The 15,201-nt window shown below is 33.5% G+C and overlaps 1 protein-coding gene across 1 annotated transcript; it reads right to left on the bottom strand.

Annotated features, from left to right (window-relative positions):
• Positions 1–1,006: 1,006 nt before the first annotated feature.
• On the bottom strand, positions 1,007–7,372 carry LOC146168282 (radial spoke head 1 homolog). Its single transcript, XM_083389031.1, has 8 exons — positions 7,282–7,372; positions 6,103–6,216; positions 4,953–5,058; positions 4,293–4,418; positions 3,847–3,947; positions 2,287–2,358; positions 1,989–2,094; positions 1,007–1,383 (listed from the first exon to the last, which is right to left on the bottom strand). Exons 1-8 carry the CDS (start codon positions 7,333–7,335, stop codon positions 1,190–1,192), a joined length of 873 nt encoding a protein of 290 aa, XP_083245157.1. The 5' UTR covers positions 7,336–7,372; the 3' UTR covers positions 1,007–1,189.
• Positions 7,373–15,201: the final 7,829 nt, after the last annotated feature.

The raw sequence follows: 15,201 nt of genomic DNA, 5'->3' as shown, positions 1-15,201 counted from the left end.
AACTACATGTGCAATAAAAATTAGAGCTTACAACTAATGAAATACTGCGTGTTTATGATTGAGCTACCAAGAAATCTGAGAAAGCCTACTTAACAAGAGAGAGTTTTAAGAAGATAACGATCTGACACCAAACGAAAGGGAATATTGCATTGCCGAAGGCTTTAATTATTTTAATGAGGACAAACTGGACACTGATCCTGCCTAAGAACTAAGATTTTTTTTATCCAATAGCGCCGTCCATGCCTTGCCTTATTTAAGCATATGATGTCCCTATTTTTTTGCCCTATTTAAATTACAATGTTGGCCAAATTAAACCTGATAAATAATAAAAACGAATTTAACTTTCTGAAAATGTTTTTATAATTCCTTTTCTGTGTGATCACAGCCTTTTGCACTACATTGGCCTAATCCCGGCTCCAAACGGCGCCCAACATAAAAAAATCCATAAATATGCTGTTGCTACCAGGGCACCAGGCATAGTATAATAAAAAAAATTCTTCTGGTATATATTTGGTAAACCAACGTTTCAGCTTACTATTCGAAGGCTTTCCGAATAATAAGCCGTAACGTTGGTTTAACAAATATATATCAGAAGAACTTATTTTTATTATAAGAGAATCCGTAACCCGCTTAAACGTGAATATTTCTACTGTTAAATCCGCTGTAACAAAGCACGATATTTTGCGAACTCTGCTTACCCAAAAAAGGGTAGTGACGTCACGTTTTAAAATTTCCATACCTCCCAAACCTGATCCGACCCTGACCTTGATAAATTAAATTTAAATGTCGACATGTAAAAAATGTACACGAACATCGCATGTGGTGAGAAATTTGTAAATTACAATCTAAAACGACTTGAAGGCTAACTTGTTTTTCTTTTTGTTGAACGTACCTCAAGTTTTCCGTTTGTGTATTCCAGTGAAAAAAATGAACTGAAAGTTTCGTTTAAAACCGGCAGTCCAGGTTATTTCAGAATCACATATTTTTCTACGATCTCGCCGACGATGGTTGGTTGGTAAATTATCATTAATATATTCTTTTCATTACCCCTAAGATTCCTTTTTAGGTTCTGGATGTAGTTAAAGTTTAGTGTAGTTTAAAAAAATAAACTATTTTATTTTTTGTAGAAAAATAATGTATTGATGAGCATGAAAACAATTGAGCGTTTATAGAATGTGCATAAAGTTAGTTAATTCTCAGCGGGGGCGATTTCTTCTGGTGCTGTTTCCGGTTCCTCTGTAACATCTTCGTTTGCTCCCTCTGCTGTATCTTCCTCCACAGGCGCAACATCTTCATCAGTCGGAGCAGGCGATTGTGTGCTCAATTCATCTGCTTGTGGTTCAGGTGTCCCTACTTGCGGTGCGGGATTATCAGCATTCTTAACTGTGAACATATGTCTATTATAAATAGGATTTAGGAAATAATAGGAATATTATATTCGTTGAGATACCACTTTTCGTATAATGCTGATAAAAAATCACAATAAAACTAAGAAAATAAACTCAGTGAAAGTTTGACTGTAAGGAAAATAGACGTAGCCTACCTAAAACAGGCATGGACTATACAAAATGTAAATTCTGACTCGCCAAATACATGACTAACTTTTAAACGATTGTTTGCACTATGCTATACATTTTTGTATTTCTAAACCGCGCAAGCTCTACAGCTAAAGCTGGATAGTGACACATACAGTGCAATGTACATCAGGGCTATATAACTAAAATCGGCGAAGGTTAGGAGTTTAAATAAAAAATTGTCCAAGGTCTGTTTGCTAGAGGTAAAAAAAGTATTTTATCAACAGAAAAAGTATTTTGTATTTTATGAACAAAAAATTAATATTCCATTGAGATTCCGTATTACAATTAATATGTTACTTTCTTTTCGAAAGAAAGTTCTGCTAAGCAAAAAAAGGAATCTTACAGTATTCCATTTGCTTAGTTAAAATCTCGCCAGGTATGTTTTTATAAAGGTCGCGCCATAAAATTTACTTTTATTTTCTTGAGGAGTGTAAAGCGTAATTCCTGTGATCTTTCCAGCCTTCCACTTGGGGATGGTGACGGTAGTTGGTTCTTCTTCCTCGCCATCTCCTTGAGCCTTTAACGTAACCCACAGGTATTATACATGCAATTTGGTTTCTAGTAGTTTTCTTCATTAAGCAAGTGCGTTTGCAATGAAGTGCAACACTACAAAAATATTTAACAATTATTATCAGAAATATTTTAAAATTCATGTTAGAGACAATGTTTTATAAAAATTGCATCTGAATTTTGTGATGAGAAACATTACCTGCTCAACAGAAATATATTCGCCATGCTGCTCGCAGCCAATGTCAAAAATGTACTTGCCAGGACCTTGCATCTAATGAAAACAAAAAACGAAAGATGCAGTTTAATAAATATATATAAATATTGCCGAATTTCGGATAGGCTATAGAGTATTTATTCAGTAGTTGTAAAAAAAACTAATTCAAGACCAAGCTAAACAAGATTATACAAAAAATCTAGCTGCCTTTGCTTTAAGGTTGTAACCAGAGGTAAAAATTCTAGTTTTTAGTACATAAACGATTTCTCGGGATAACAAAGAAAAATACAACTCTTCTATTGTGTTACTTTTATAAAGTGTCATTTTTAAACATTTCATGTGCCGTTTGAAGAAAATGCCTCTGGCTGCATGAGCCTGCTTTATGTGGCCCGCAAAGAATATGCAAGAAATATTGTGGCCCGCGATGCTGTCAACCTTAGACCACCCTGATCTAACTACAGAATAAAAAAGAGGCCATATCCTATGGGTGGATAATTTCATATGGGTTTGACTCAGAGGCATTGTTGTAAACAGAGTCTTTCTGAATTAACTAGACTAGTGGTTATTAACCTATAGGTAAAGTTACCCCTGCGAACACCTGATGGCAGTCAATAACCCCCTTTTTAAAAAAACAACAATATACAAACTAACAATGATAAAACGGAAAAATCATTTTATAATTTACATTTAAAATAACTTAGGTCCATGTAAAGTATAAGTTAACGCATCTAAATTAAATTCAAAGCTCTACAAACTTATTTAATAACTGGTAATATTACGCATAGCTAAAACTAAAAAGTTAACAAAGACTAGGCAAACTCTCGTACATTTACGAAGTAAAGAAAAAAGTAATTTTATACTAAATTCATGGAATAAAAGCAGTCAAGTTATTTGCATCAGTTGTCTAAGTCTAATACAAGTCAAATAAAAAAAACAAAAAAACTTTAGAATGGTATTCAATCAAACAAAGTGACATATGAACTTAACACACCATTTTATGTAACATTAAAAATGAGCATTGGATTTTAGACTTCATATAATAATTTTATAACTTTCCATACATCACATCATATAAGCTACAATAATTTTTCACAGGTTTCAAATAGCTATTCATAAATTTGCAGATGTTTACTAAACAAAATATCCTAAAATTGTTCTCTATCAGTTTTCAAAAAAAAATTCTGATTTTGTTTGCTAGTTATGAATTTCAGCAACACACTCACACTTTTAAAACGATATTATAGTGTCATTTTTGATGCTCAGCCTTTAAAATACACTCACTGTTTCTTTTGGAACCTTCAAAGATAGTCAATGTTTATGTTTAAAGTTTTTCATTAATTGTTAGAATTACGTTTTTCTATTCTTCATAAGGGGTCATTTTATTTTTATTGCTGAAGCAAGTAAACACTGCAATTGAGAAAAGCTTTTCCAGGCATATAATACAAACGCATAGAGTAGTCTTAAAATACCTTTTACTCTTAAAAACGATTTTTTGCCAGCCTATGTGTTATACTTTGTAAGCCCAATTCAATAACTCCTGCTTACATTTCCATCTGTCCAGTTTCCCTGAAATCTGTGATTTGCATGTACAAATTCTCCGGCACCCTCACATTTTCCATTGATCCATGTGCCAATGTATTTGGATCCTGTAATAAACATACATGCCAATCAATACTTGGAATTTTTTTTTTATTACAGTGGTGAGATTTAAAAACTATGAGGAAGAGTTATCACAAAGCAGCATCTCTGATGTGAAATTTTCCCAAAGTAAAATAAATTATTCTCAGTTCATCAATTCTAATTTGAAGGACAGAAAATGCTGTTGAAATATTACTCGATTTCTTCTGTGACAATAGCACTTGTACTCTCAACAGAGAATTTATTTGCGATGAGTTACAAAACACAATATTACCCAACACTTTCTTTTAGATAAGTTTACCTGTTTAAATTGATATTTTGTGAGTTGTTACTAGCAAATTCTTCCATTTTACCTGTTTCTGCATATATGTATGTTCCTTGACCATGTCTTTCGTGTTTACACCACTCTCCTTCAAATGTGTCCCCATTGACATAAAAATATTTTCCATAACCATGTCGCTGGTCATCTACCCAGGAACCTTTATAAGAGAACATAAATCAACAAATGATACATGTACGTATAATATCCTTTGTATTCTGTTTATTAGTTATAAAGGCAGCAAAGTTTTTCATTATATTCATTAATAAGACAAATAGGTCCCAAAGAATCTGGAATATGTAAACAAATAATAGTCAAGTGTTCTGACAAAATTAAGGAAAATTTAGATCTAGACATATTTTTAAAATGCAAAAATTTTAACCAAACAAAGTATGTTTTTTGATTATTAAAAATGGACTAAGAGAGTAGCACGAAAATAGAATATTGACATATTACAAAACAGAAAGGCTGAAACATAAACAATCAAAAATTGTAGCTATATCTACACTAGTGAAATTCTTGCAAATATTACATAAGGTTAATAATGTCCAAGTTAGTTTTTAGTAAATTATGAAGAACATAATTACAATGAATGGAATGTGTGATATAAAAAAAGACAAACAAGCAAACCAATACGTAGGATAGAGTAGTATTAATATATAAAGTGTTTTTATTTTATAAAGAGAACTAAAACCTTCATATTTTGATCCATCAGGATAAATAAAGTTTCCTTGGCCCTGTTTCTTGTTCCTCAGATAGTCCCCCTCATATCGAGCATTGTTTTTAAATCTGTACAATCCCTAAAGAAATTATATAAAATTTAGGGATGTATCAGTAGAAAACAGATAACACTACACCAATATATGTGATTGGTGTTTTAGAAATAGATTAGAGGTATCTAATACAAAAATCCATACTTTGTCTGCCTCCTGGTGACATGAATTTTAGCGAATTCTCCAGCTACATATAAACTGAAATCTTGGTAAAACCCAATTGGTGCTTATATTTGAAATCAATTTGTAACATTTAAAAAAAGATATAAACATGTGTATGTAGACTTTGTTTATGTACTATGATTAGTATAAGATGCTATATTGTTGCAGGTAGTTAATAGACTCCTAAACACATTTAATTTTTAACCAAGCACTATAACAGAGTGATGTTTTATTAAATGTTTGAAAGATTAGGCAAACTTGCAAGGAGCAATCACTAGATATGGGCTTAAAATTCATTTTGGATATATATATTTTAGTCACAAGTTTTGTATTGTTTTTTACAGTGAAAAAACGAGTTGAGACTTTCACAACTGTTAAAACCCCATTCAAAGTAAGTTGTTTCTAGGGGTATTTTTTTGGTGAAAAAAATTAAATAGTTTTGCAGATTTTGTTTTTTAAGGATTGTAGGAGATAAAAAAATGAGAGACAATTTTGAACTTTTTAGATTTGAAACATACTTTTATGCGTCACAATAGATTCAAGTAAAATGGATGAAAGAATGCACAAAGCATAAATATTTTTTGGATTATCATAGCACAATTTAGGGGACTTTACAGTTTTGTGATGTAATAGGTTTAAAAGCCATATTTTTAAAGAGGCAAAGGTGGTCAGGCCACCTTGAAGAGGCCATGTGAACAGGCAATATTTGAGCTTATTTTAAAATCAAAAGGTATTTAGAAATTTAAAAGTGAAAATGCAGATTTGTTGAAGATTTTTACCTCACCCATCACCAAATGCAGTTCATTAAAACCTTTTTGAAATACCTCTTTGTTTATAATGTAGTAGTTTTAGGATTTAATAGCTTTTATACTAAATACAGTAATATTATGAAATTCTCCAAGCATATACATGGCCATGTCTCTTTCCTCTGTCATATTGTCCTTCATATGTATCTCCATTGGGCAGAGTTGCTTTTCCATGTCCATGCCTTTCACCTTCTTCATTTCGATCTCCTTCATATTCCTTTAATAACAAACCAATCATACTAGTTAAGTAAAGTTTATTTGGCTATCAGATTGTTTTGCATTAAGGCTGACAAAACCCAAACATTATGGCAAATATGATTAGAAAATGAGAGTTCAATATAAATGTAGGAGAATATGCATTGCAACCACTGCTTTGCAGACAATCATGTTTGTTTAAAAGCAAAAATAACATTATATATATTTTAGACTATTTGTTCCTTTGTTTTTTCTGTTAGTTTGCCAGAACAAATAACCTGTCAACATGACAAAGTGTCTCTTTTTGGAGCATGCCTGTGTTTGCATTAACTTTTAACTCCCAAATATATATTGGTTATTTTAAAATTAAACAATGTCTACAAATTTAATAGCATGATTAACACCCAAATCGCTAAAATCCTTTTGACCTATTTAGGGATAAAGTGGTGGAAATAAAATTAACAAACTTACATGTCAATACTACCCCAATGTCAATAATGTGGTTTAGGCCACTGCTTGCAAAAACAGTAGTTTAATATAAATGTTTGATTTGAGGCTCTGTCACACAGCTTGAACTAAAATAAAATGTCCTTTGATATTTTTTAATGCTTTAGGTCAGTGGTTGGCAAACCTTTTTGCCACTGCTATAGTACGCATAGCGCCTTCAGGCTGAATATATTTAATTAAAACATTAAAATTCATGAATAAATTTGTATTTACATAGCTAAACTTGGCTAAAAGTATAGTTTTGTGGGAGTCATGGCTAATAGTTTGTGATGCAACAATGAGCCAAAATAGAAATTCTTAGCGAAACAAACCTTTAAATACAGAACATTTAATCTTAGGCTAACATGCGGCACAAAACTACATGAGAAAACTTAATTAATAATAAACAGCTGATGGCTATCTCAGATCACTGGTGTTCCTAATTTTACCTAAAAAGTGCTTCATATTTATATATTTCCTTTATTTACCTAGCATGCATTAAGAGAGTGCTACATTAGCATATACAAACAAAATAACAACGGCAAAAACTTTACAGTGCAAAAAATATTTACTAAACATTTTGGTTTAGAAAAGCACTTACACCAAGGTATGGTCCTCCTTCATCTTCAAATTCATCTGATCCCAAATCTGACATTTTTTCATTAAAAATATAAACGCGCTTTCTTAAATACTTTGCTGCAATAAATAGATAAATTTTTTGTGGTTTGTCAGGTAATATAGTACACTAAATATTACATCAAATAGTGGTACAATAAAATATCGTTCTATTTATATTTAGTTTATACATATTTTGAACCCAGCCTGCATTTCATGGCACTTTACGCCGAGATCTTGGATGTGTAGCGCCAAATTTAAGGTGTGTAACCAAGCTTTCATGAACACCGGAATCTAGCACAACGTTTAGTGTAATTTTGGTTTGAAAATTACTAATTCAAGTGTACACACAGATTATTTTTGTTAAATCTCGGGTGTGCACCTGCCACAGAATGCCAAACCGGTATGAACGAAAAAATGGTTTACATCATTTAATTAGGCCAAATTTGATCTATTTAGTAAAAATATGGGCGCTGGTTTAAAATCTTACCACAATTATTAAATCAACACACAATATTTGGGTTAGGGTGCGAGTTAGTGTTTGGGTGTGGGTGGGTTAAGTATTATTATATTTATTATTTAATAATAATACCTGACCCACCCTAACTCAAAACGTTAACCCACACCTCTACCAAAATAATGTGTGTTGTGGTAGGAATCTAGAGTGGCGCCAAAATATGTGACAAACATTTTCAAAAAAGGTAATATTTAAATGAATTCTGCTTAAAATAAACAAAAATCGGCAAATAAATGTTTAGCCTGCGTCTCTTCAATATAGAAATTCTTTCTCTGTTCAGTAAAAGGGCCCCCACTAACGCAAAAAAAACGGTCTACAAATACCGCGTACCGCAACGCACATTATTTTGGTTAGGGTTCGGGTTAGCGTTTGGGTGAGTCAAGCATTATTATTAATAATAAATATAATAATACTTAACCCACCCACACCCTAACCCAAATGTACGTTGCGGTAAGCAGTATTTGTAGACCGTTTTTTGCCTTATTTTCTACATACCAAATTAAAGGAACCCCAGTAAAAGCGCTAAACAAAAATTTTTTTGGCAAATAAAATAGCACAGAACGAAGGGATCATAGTTTTGAATTGCATAAATATACTGGTAAAATAAACACCGAATTCAACCACAAAACGATACAAACCAGTCGGCGTAAACTAACTTAGCACGTAAACCATTACCCACTTTTGGTACAAAGCTTCAAATAAATAGCAACCGTTGCTATGAATTATTAAACTCAAAGCAGCGTATTTTTCCTACAAAGTTATAAAAACACAAGCGCTTGCGCAAATGTACAATCCATAAAGTTGCATTTAAATAAAATCCTTACAAATATATTTTTTGGCTTTAAATAGTAAAATATTTATTAACATTTAGAATATTTTCTTACTATTTTTTTTTACTTACTACCAACAGGATGTACGGATGACTGGGTTTGTCAGTTATTTCATTATTACTTAAAGAGATCAGTGGTGACAGGGTGTCACAAAATCGTTGATAGGTGTCAGTATAGTATATTAAAACTGTTTTAATATACTATACTGACACTTACCGGGGTGTAAATGACGATTGCATTCTAGGGCCTTATTGCCAGAGATTTTTGCGGGATATTCTTTGCCAAAAACACGCCAGTGATTTCATTTGATGTAGAATATCGCTGGCCTAGTGAATCTACTAAAAAATGGCGTTTTGCGTATAAATAGTCTAATTTTGGCGTAGGATTTAAGCCGAAAAATTTTGGCGTGAATATTTGGCTGCCATGAATTATGAAATGCGGTCTCAGGGTGAGTGAACCCCTCATACTTTAAAAGGTGTAGCCCAGGGATGTCCAACCCGCGGCCCGCATTGCGGCCCGCCTGATGTTTACGTGCGGCCCACCACTTATTCTAACTTTCAGTAGCCTTTATTGAAAACAATCTGCCAAGCTGCTGTAAAACAGGTCCAAACAAAATGCTCGATCTGGGGGATTTAGCTGGACAGAAGAATCAGGCGACGTAAGAGAATGTCTGGAGAACTGGCAAAAGATGTAGGACTTTCATCAGAAGAAGAAATTGTGCGCGTTTTAAAGAATTTATTTGATCGGCTTCAACATGAGATGTCAACACGATTTTCAAGACTAAAAGACCTAAACAATAAATTTGTATTTTGGCTGGACATTAAGACTCTTCTATCTGACACAGGCGAGGATGCAATATGCGTCGAAATTGTGCAGATTTGCAAATTTCTACGACACGGAAATCAATGGCAACGAACTTTTCATTAAAATTGGTGATTGCCGAATGCTTATTAGTAATCGAACTGAAATTCTACCAGAAACTCCTTTTGGAGTCCTTTAGAGTTTATTGGTTTTATTGTATTTTATGGGGATGACGTATTTCCCTATCTGCGAATTTCACTACAAATTCTGTTAACAATAACAATTTCAATTGCAAGTTGTGAGCGGTCGTTCAGCAAATTAAAACTTATTTTGTTGTATCTGCGTGCATTAATGGGACAGGATTGTCTCAATGATTTTGCTATTCGTAGCGTTGAAAGAGAAACATTGGAAACAACAGATTTCGATGACGTGATGTAAATCATTTCATGTTTGACAGTGACTGAGTGAGTCATATGCTGTAGTTTGTATAACGCTTCTTCTTTAAATACATTGTTCTACTAAAATTTGAATTGTTTTCCGTATGAAGTAGGGTATATTATGTTAATTTAATAAAAAATGTGATAAAACATGGAGGAGGGGGCGCCAAATTTATAGTTTGCCCCCGGGCGCAAATACCCTCGCTATGCCTCTGCTTCAAGTGCATCAAAGCACCCGATTCGTCAGAAATTAGTGCAGTTCTAAGGAAAAAGGTCTACGACATTTAGTGCATCCAAAGGATCAAAAAGTCCAACTTAGACTGCGGGTGTTTAGAGTGTGCAGATCGTCCTTTTTTCGTATTTCGTCGCTGTACTTCAAAAACGCATGTTAGACTGGTTCCCCACCGGACTTCAGACACGACGCAACGCGACGAAACATGTCTGACTGTTGACTTGCCGCGTGGTTTATGAAAGCGACTCTGTCCAATCCTCACCGACAAAGCGCGCGAAACTTGAACACGTCAAAGCTATGCTATATAATTCAGTTGTGATCATGGCGGAAGCAAATAAATTTAAAACTTTGGGAGAAATATGGATTTGGGTACACCCTATTTGTAAAAATATATTAAGAGGGTGGTTCTTGCTAAACACTTTTTTTGCACTGTATTGAAACACGAAGATCCATTTCAAACTTGCGCAAGAATTTTGTCACAATATTTGTTGGCCGTAGGTTAGCACTTTTAAAGTTAAAATCGTATTAGGGGTCAAAGAAGAAGTTAACCAACCGGAGTCTAAAAAATGTGAGTTAAATGTATTTTGCCTTTTCTACAAAGCTTTCCACTTTCTGGGCAACACAGGTTTGTGGCTAGTCAACTCGAAATCCAGCTCAACGCGATCAAAGAACGCTTGCTTAGGGCATCTGCGCTTTCCCAATAGGAAGGCGCAGCGCAGCTGCCAAAAAAGACGAAACGAAGCAGCCCCGCGAATTTCCCTGGAACGCTACGCAGCTCACACAGGCCCCCTTCTGGAAGGGCTCCTGTTGCGAACCTACTGATGTGAATCCACGTGCATCAAAGCGTGCAGATTGCCCTTTTTCATATTTCGTGCTCTTAACGTTCGGGTGTTCGTGCTGTACTTCACAAACCCATGTTAATGCCACCATTGTCATTCTGGCAGGATTTTTTAGAGTTTATTTCGCTCAAATTTTGCCTATTTTTAAGTTGATTTTTGATGCGCATACCACATAAAGTGTTTATAAGCAAAATATTTCTATTTTTATGTATAGAAAGTCGTTATTTTGGTTTGTTTTATTTTATTTTACCCAGCCATTATAAAACCTTTATTACTTGACGAGCAATTTTGATTTCTATATAAAGAAAACAAAATATATCTTTTCTTCAGCTTATATCTGATATTATTTAATTGTTTGGCTTCAAATTTATTGAATAATTTACCAGCATGATAAAATATTTATGTCGCCGAAAACTCTTTTTTGCAAAGGGTGCCAACATTGAACAATAAAACTTAACTTTAAAAATGTAATTTGTGATAACATCTTGAAGTAATCTAAATTTTGTGGTTTTCTAAAACGCTTCAGGAAAACGGAAAACTAATTAGTTATTTAAATTAACACAAACAGGCCATCCAAGCAACGCCTATCTATAACTTATATAGATAGGCGTTGATCCAAGCGGTATAACAACCAAAGGATCACGTTAACATCTGGCTGGTATTCTCTACATAACAGGTTTTGAAGAAAAAGTAATAGTGACAAGGTTTTAGCAGGTCGACTCTGCCAGAGCATTCGCTTGAACTTCGGCACGGAATTAACTGGGATAATTGTTAACTCCTAGAACGCTAAAACCGCACTTTTACAAAAACGTTTCATCGCATCCTTCCGACTCAGCCAAGGTCATTACACCATGAACAAAAAGGGTTCGTCGTTTCCCGCTATCTACACTGTTAGCAAAATTGGGTATTCAACACCCAAAATCATTGGGAACTTTTTTGTCAAACAGGGTACGCTCGTGGGGATTCCCAATAAATATTTTTGGGTAATTGATACCCAAAATGCCTTGGGTACCATTGATATCTACCTAATCTAAATTATTGGGTATCACATTATTTTATCTAAATTATATATTGGGTAACATAAGCCTGTACGCTGTACCTAATTTAATTTCCTGGGTACGTTCGTGGGGATTCCCAATAAATATTTTGGGTATCACATTATTTTACCCAAATGCTATTTTGGGTAATTTTAGTTCGTGCCATACATAATATTCATGGTACATTTGTTGAGAAATTCAACATGACGCCAAAACTAGTTTTCGAGTATTACACATTTGAAGTTGTGTTGCTTTATATTTTTTGGAAATTTTGTCAAAGTTAAACGATTTTTAGTAACTTTCCGGGCAATAGATTTTTTTTTAATTATTCAGTATTGTCAGAATACATCTTAGTCGACAATGCTGTAAAGTCATTTTGATGACCCCATAGCTAGAACGCCCAGCTGAACGATTCAAGCTTGGCCTGTTTTATCGCTTTTCGAAACAGCGTTTTAGAGGGTCAAACTAACGAAGGTGTTTTAAGATCTTTCCAGTCCATAGAGTTGTATACTTTTTTCAGCATCGTAAGAATCAAACTTATAAAATAACAACGTACATTTTAAAAACTGACGCCAAAACTAGTTTTGGAGTATTACACACGTCAAGATATGTCGTTTTATATTTTTTGGAATTTTTGTCAAAATCAGAGCGAGTTTTAGTAACTTTCCGGGCAATAGATTTTTTTCAATTATTCAGTATTGCTAGAATACATCTTAGTCGACATTGCTGTAAAGTCATTTTGATGACCCCATACCTAGAACGCCCTGCTGAACGGTCTAAGGGTGGCCTATTTTATAAATTGGCGAAACTTAGTTCTACATTGAGACGAGGAAGGATTTTCTGTGATTTAAAATAATATTTTTTGGCATAACTTGGTTCTGCAGCATAAAAGTAAAGACAAATCAAATGGTTTTCCGTACAATAGATTGTTTTTAGTTATTCAGTATTTTCAGAATACACCTTATTTAACAATGCTGTAAAATCATTTTGATGACCCCATAGCTAGAACGCCCAGCTGAACTATTGTTCGGAAAGTTTTTAAAAATTGCCTTCTTTTTATGTGTAAAACTCGTATCATGAAAAAGGCGAAAATAGGCCCCTGTAAATCGTTATGTTGGGGTAACCAGGTATGGGGTCACTTTTTTGACTTTGTCGTTTGAATAAGGAACATTTCTTCTAGAACTGCCGAAAGTTTGAAAAACATCTATTGTTCGGAAAGTTTTTAAAAATTGCCTTCTTTTTACGTCTAAAACTCGTATCATGAAAAAGGCGAAAATAGGCCCCTGTAAATCGTTATGTTGGGGTAACCAGGTATGGGGTCACTTTTTTGACTTTGTCGTTTGAATAAGGAACATTTCTTCTAGAACTGCCGAAAGTTTGAAAAACATCTATTGTTCGGAAAGTTTTTAAAAATTGCCTTATTTTTACGTCTAAAACTCGTATCATGAAAAAGGCGAAAATAGGCCCCGAACAAATTAATAATGTTGGGGTAACCAGGTATGAGGACACTTTTTTGACTTTGTCGTTTGAATAAGGAACATTTCTTCTAGAATTGCCGAATGTTTGAAAAAAATCTCTTGTTCGGAAAGTTTTTAAAAATTGCCTTCTTTTTACGCTTAAAACTCGTAATATGAAAAAAGCGGAAATAGGTCCTTGTAAATCGTTGTGTTGGGTTAACCAGGTATGGGGTCACTTTTTTGACTTTGTCGTTCGAATAAATAAAATTTCTTCTAGAAATTCTAAAAGGTTGAAAAAAAAACTATTGTTCGGAAAGTGTTGCATTTGTATTTTTTCCTAAAAGTTGTTTCTCAACTACGAGGTTAGGTCCCGAACAAACGTTGAGAATGCCTACTAGCGATGCCGGAAACTTTGAAAAAACTGCATGGTTCAGAAACATTTCATATAATTTTTATATAGTGCATCATTAAATTGGTTTACAAGTAAAGTATTTGTATTTTTTTTGTTACATCATGTTTAATTTTTTCAAAAATATTTGGAAACATTTAAACGAAAAAGTCTTTTTGAATAAGACAAAAAATGAAAAAAATTCTGGCAGGATGATTATGGTTTAATGTCGCAGCTACGCAAGAACATTTTAGGGCAAATGCATCCACAAGTGAAAAAAGTACTGAACATGAGACAATAACTACGATTTTGGATCTGTAACATTTATTGATAGATTTACTTGCATCAGCCTTCCAAAATTGGTACTTTGTCCAAAACTTCCAAGGTCTAAAAGTCGGACTTTTTGGTCCTTAGATGTCCCAATTATCTTAAACTACACGAAGTTCTGACTGGTGAATAGAGGGATATTATGCAGATGTTGAGATTATTGCCTTTGTTTTATGTGAATCAGCAAAATTGAACTTGAAATATACTATTCCAGTCTGCATTCTATATCTAATGCACACTAGGGCTGGGTGCCAATGCAAAAAACATTAGCTCTTTTGTCAGCTCCATCTAACCTACCTACCCAATAGTTTAATGTAATTTAAAATTCGTCAAATTACGCTGATTAGGAATCCAGCAAAGTCCTACACTCGTGACAACTTTGCCACTTAGAGTCTAACAAAGAAGAATAAAAAACAAGTGGCTATTTGAACGGATCGCTCTTTCACACTTGCACCCATACAGGATTACGTATTAATTAGGGTTGGGTTTGCGTTTTGGTGGTGGGAGCATTGTAGTTATTTGAGTTATTTTGAATAATTTTAATTATTTTTCAGAAATGTATTTAAATTACTTGTTAGCCGGGTAAATATATTTAGAAGGTGTCTATATATATATATATATATATATATATATAATATATATAGGCTATTTGACATATATAGGCTATTTGCATCCGATAGTGATACTTCAGTGTCCTGGTGAATAGCCTCTTCCTAATAAACAACAATTATGAACCAACGTACCTGCACCTAAACGACTGCTAATGTAAAAAAAGAACATTCAAATGAGAATCTAACATTTTTATATAATGTTTTTTGTGTCCTTAACTCAAACATGCTAACTTGCCATATTTTTTTAACTTTCCGGTGTCAAAGTTTACTAAAGTATGTTAAATAAATTGTTGTAATATTTAAAGGATTTTATATACAAATAATAAAAAAAATATTACATATAAAAATTTGAAAAAATATTACTAAAAATAATGTATGGTTTTTTCCTTGCCTCATCTTTCATCAGTTGACTTAAGATCTGAAGTTCAGT

This window comes from Ascidiella aspersa, chromosome 1 (assembly GCF_963924565.1).
Source record: "Ascidiella aspersa chromosome 1, kaAscAspe10.2, whole genome shotgun sequence".
In the NCBI taxonomy this organism is placed as follows: Eukaryota; Metazoa; Chordata; class Ascidiacea; order Phlebobranchia; family Ascidiidae; genus Ascidiella; species Ascidiella aspersa.
This window is presented reverse-complemented; position numbering and strand designations above follow the sequence as displayed.

What these genes read in the sequence shown, in the direction of transcription:
- LOC146168282 (XM_083389031.1), bottom strand. Translation starts at nt 7,335, where the DNA reads ATGTCAGATTTGGGATCAGATGAATTTGAAGATGAAGGAGGACCATAC. An exon ending in AAGGAGGACCATACCTTGGT is followed by an intron (nt 6,217 to 7,281) that starts GTAAGTGCTTTT and finishes TTGTTATTAAAG; the next exon opens with GAATATGAAGGAGATCGAAA. An exon ending in CACTCCTCAAGAAAATAAAA is followed by an intron (nt 1,384 to 1,988) that starts GTAAATTTTATG and finishes ATATGTTCACAG; the next exon opens with TTAAGAATGCTGATAATCCC.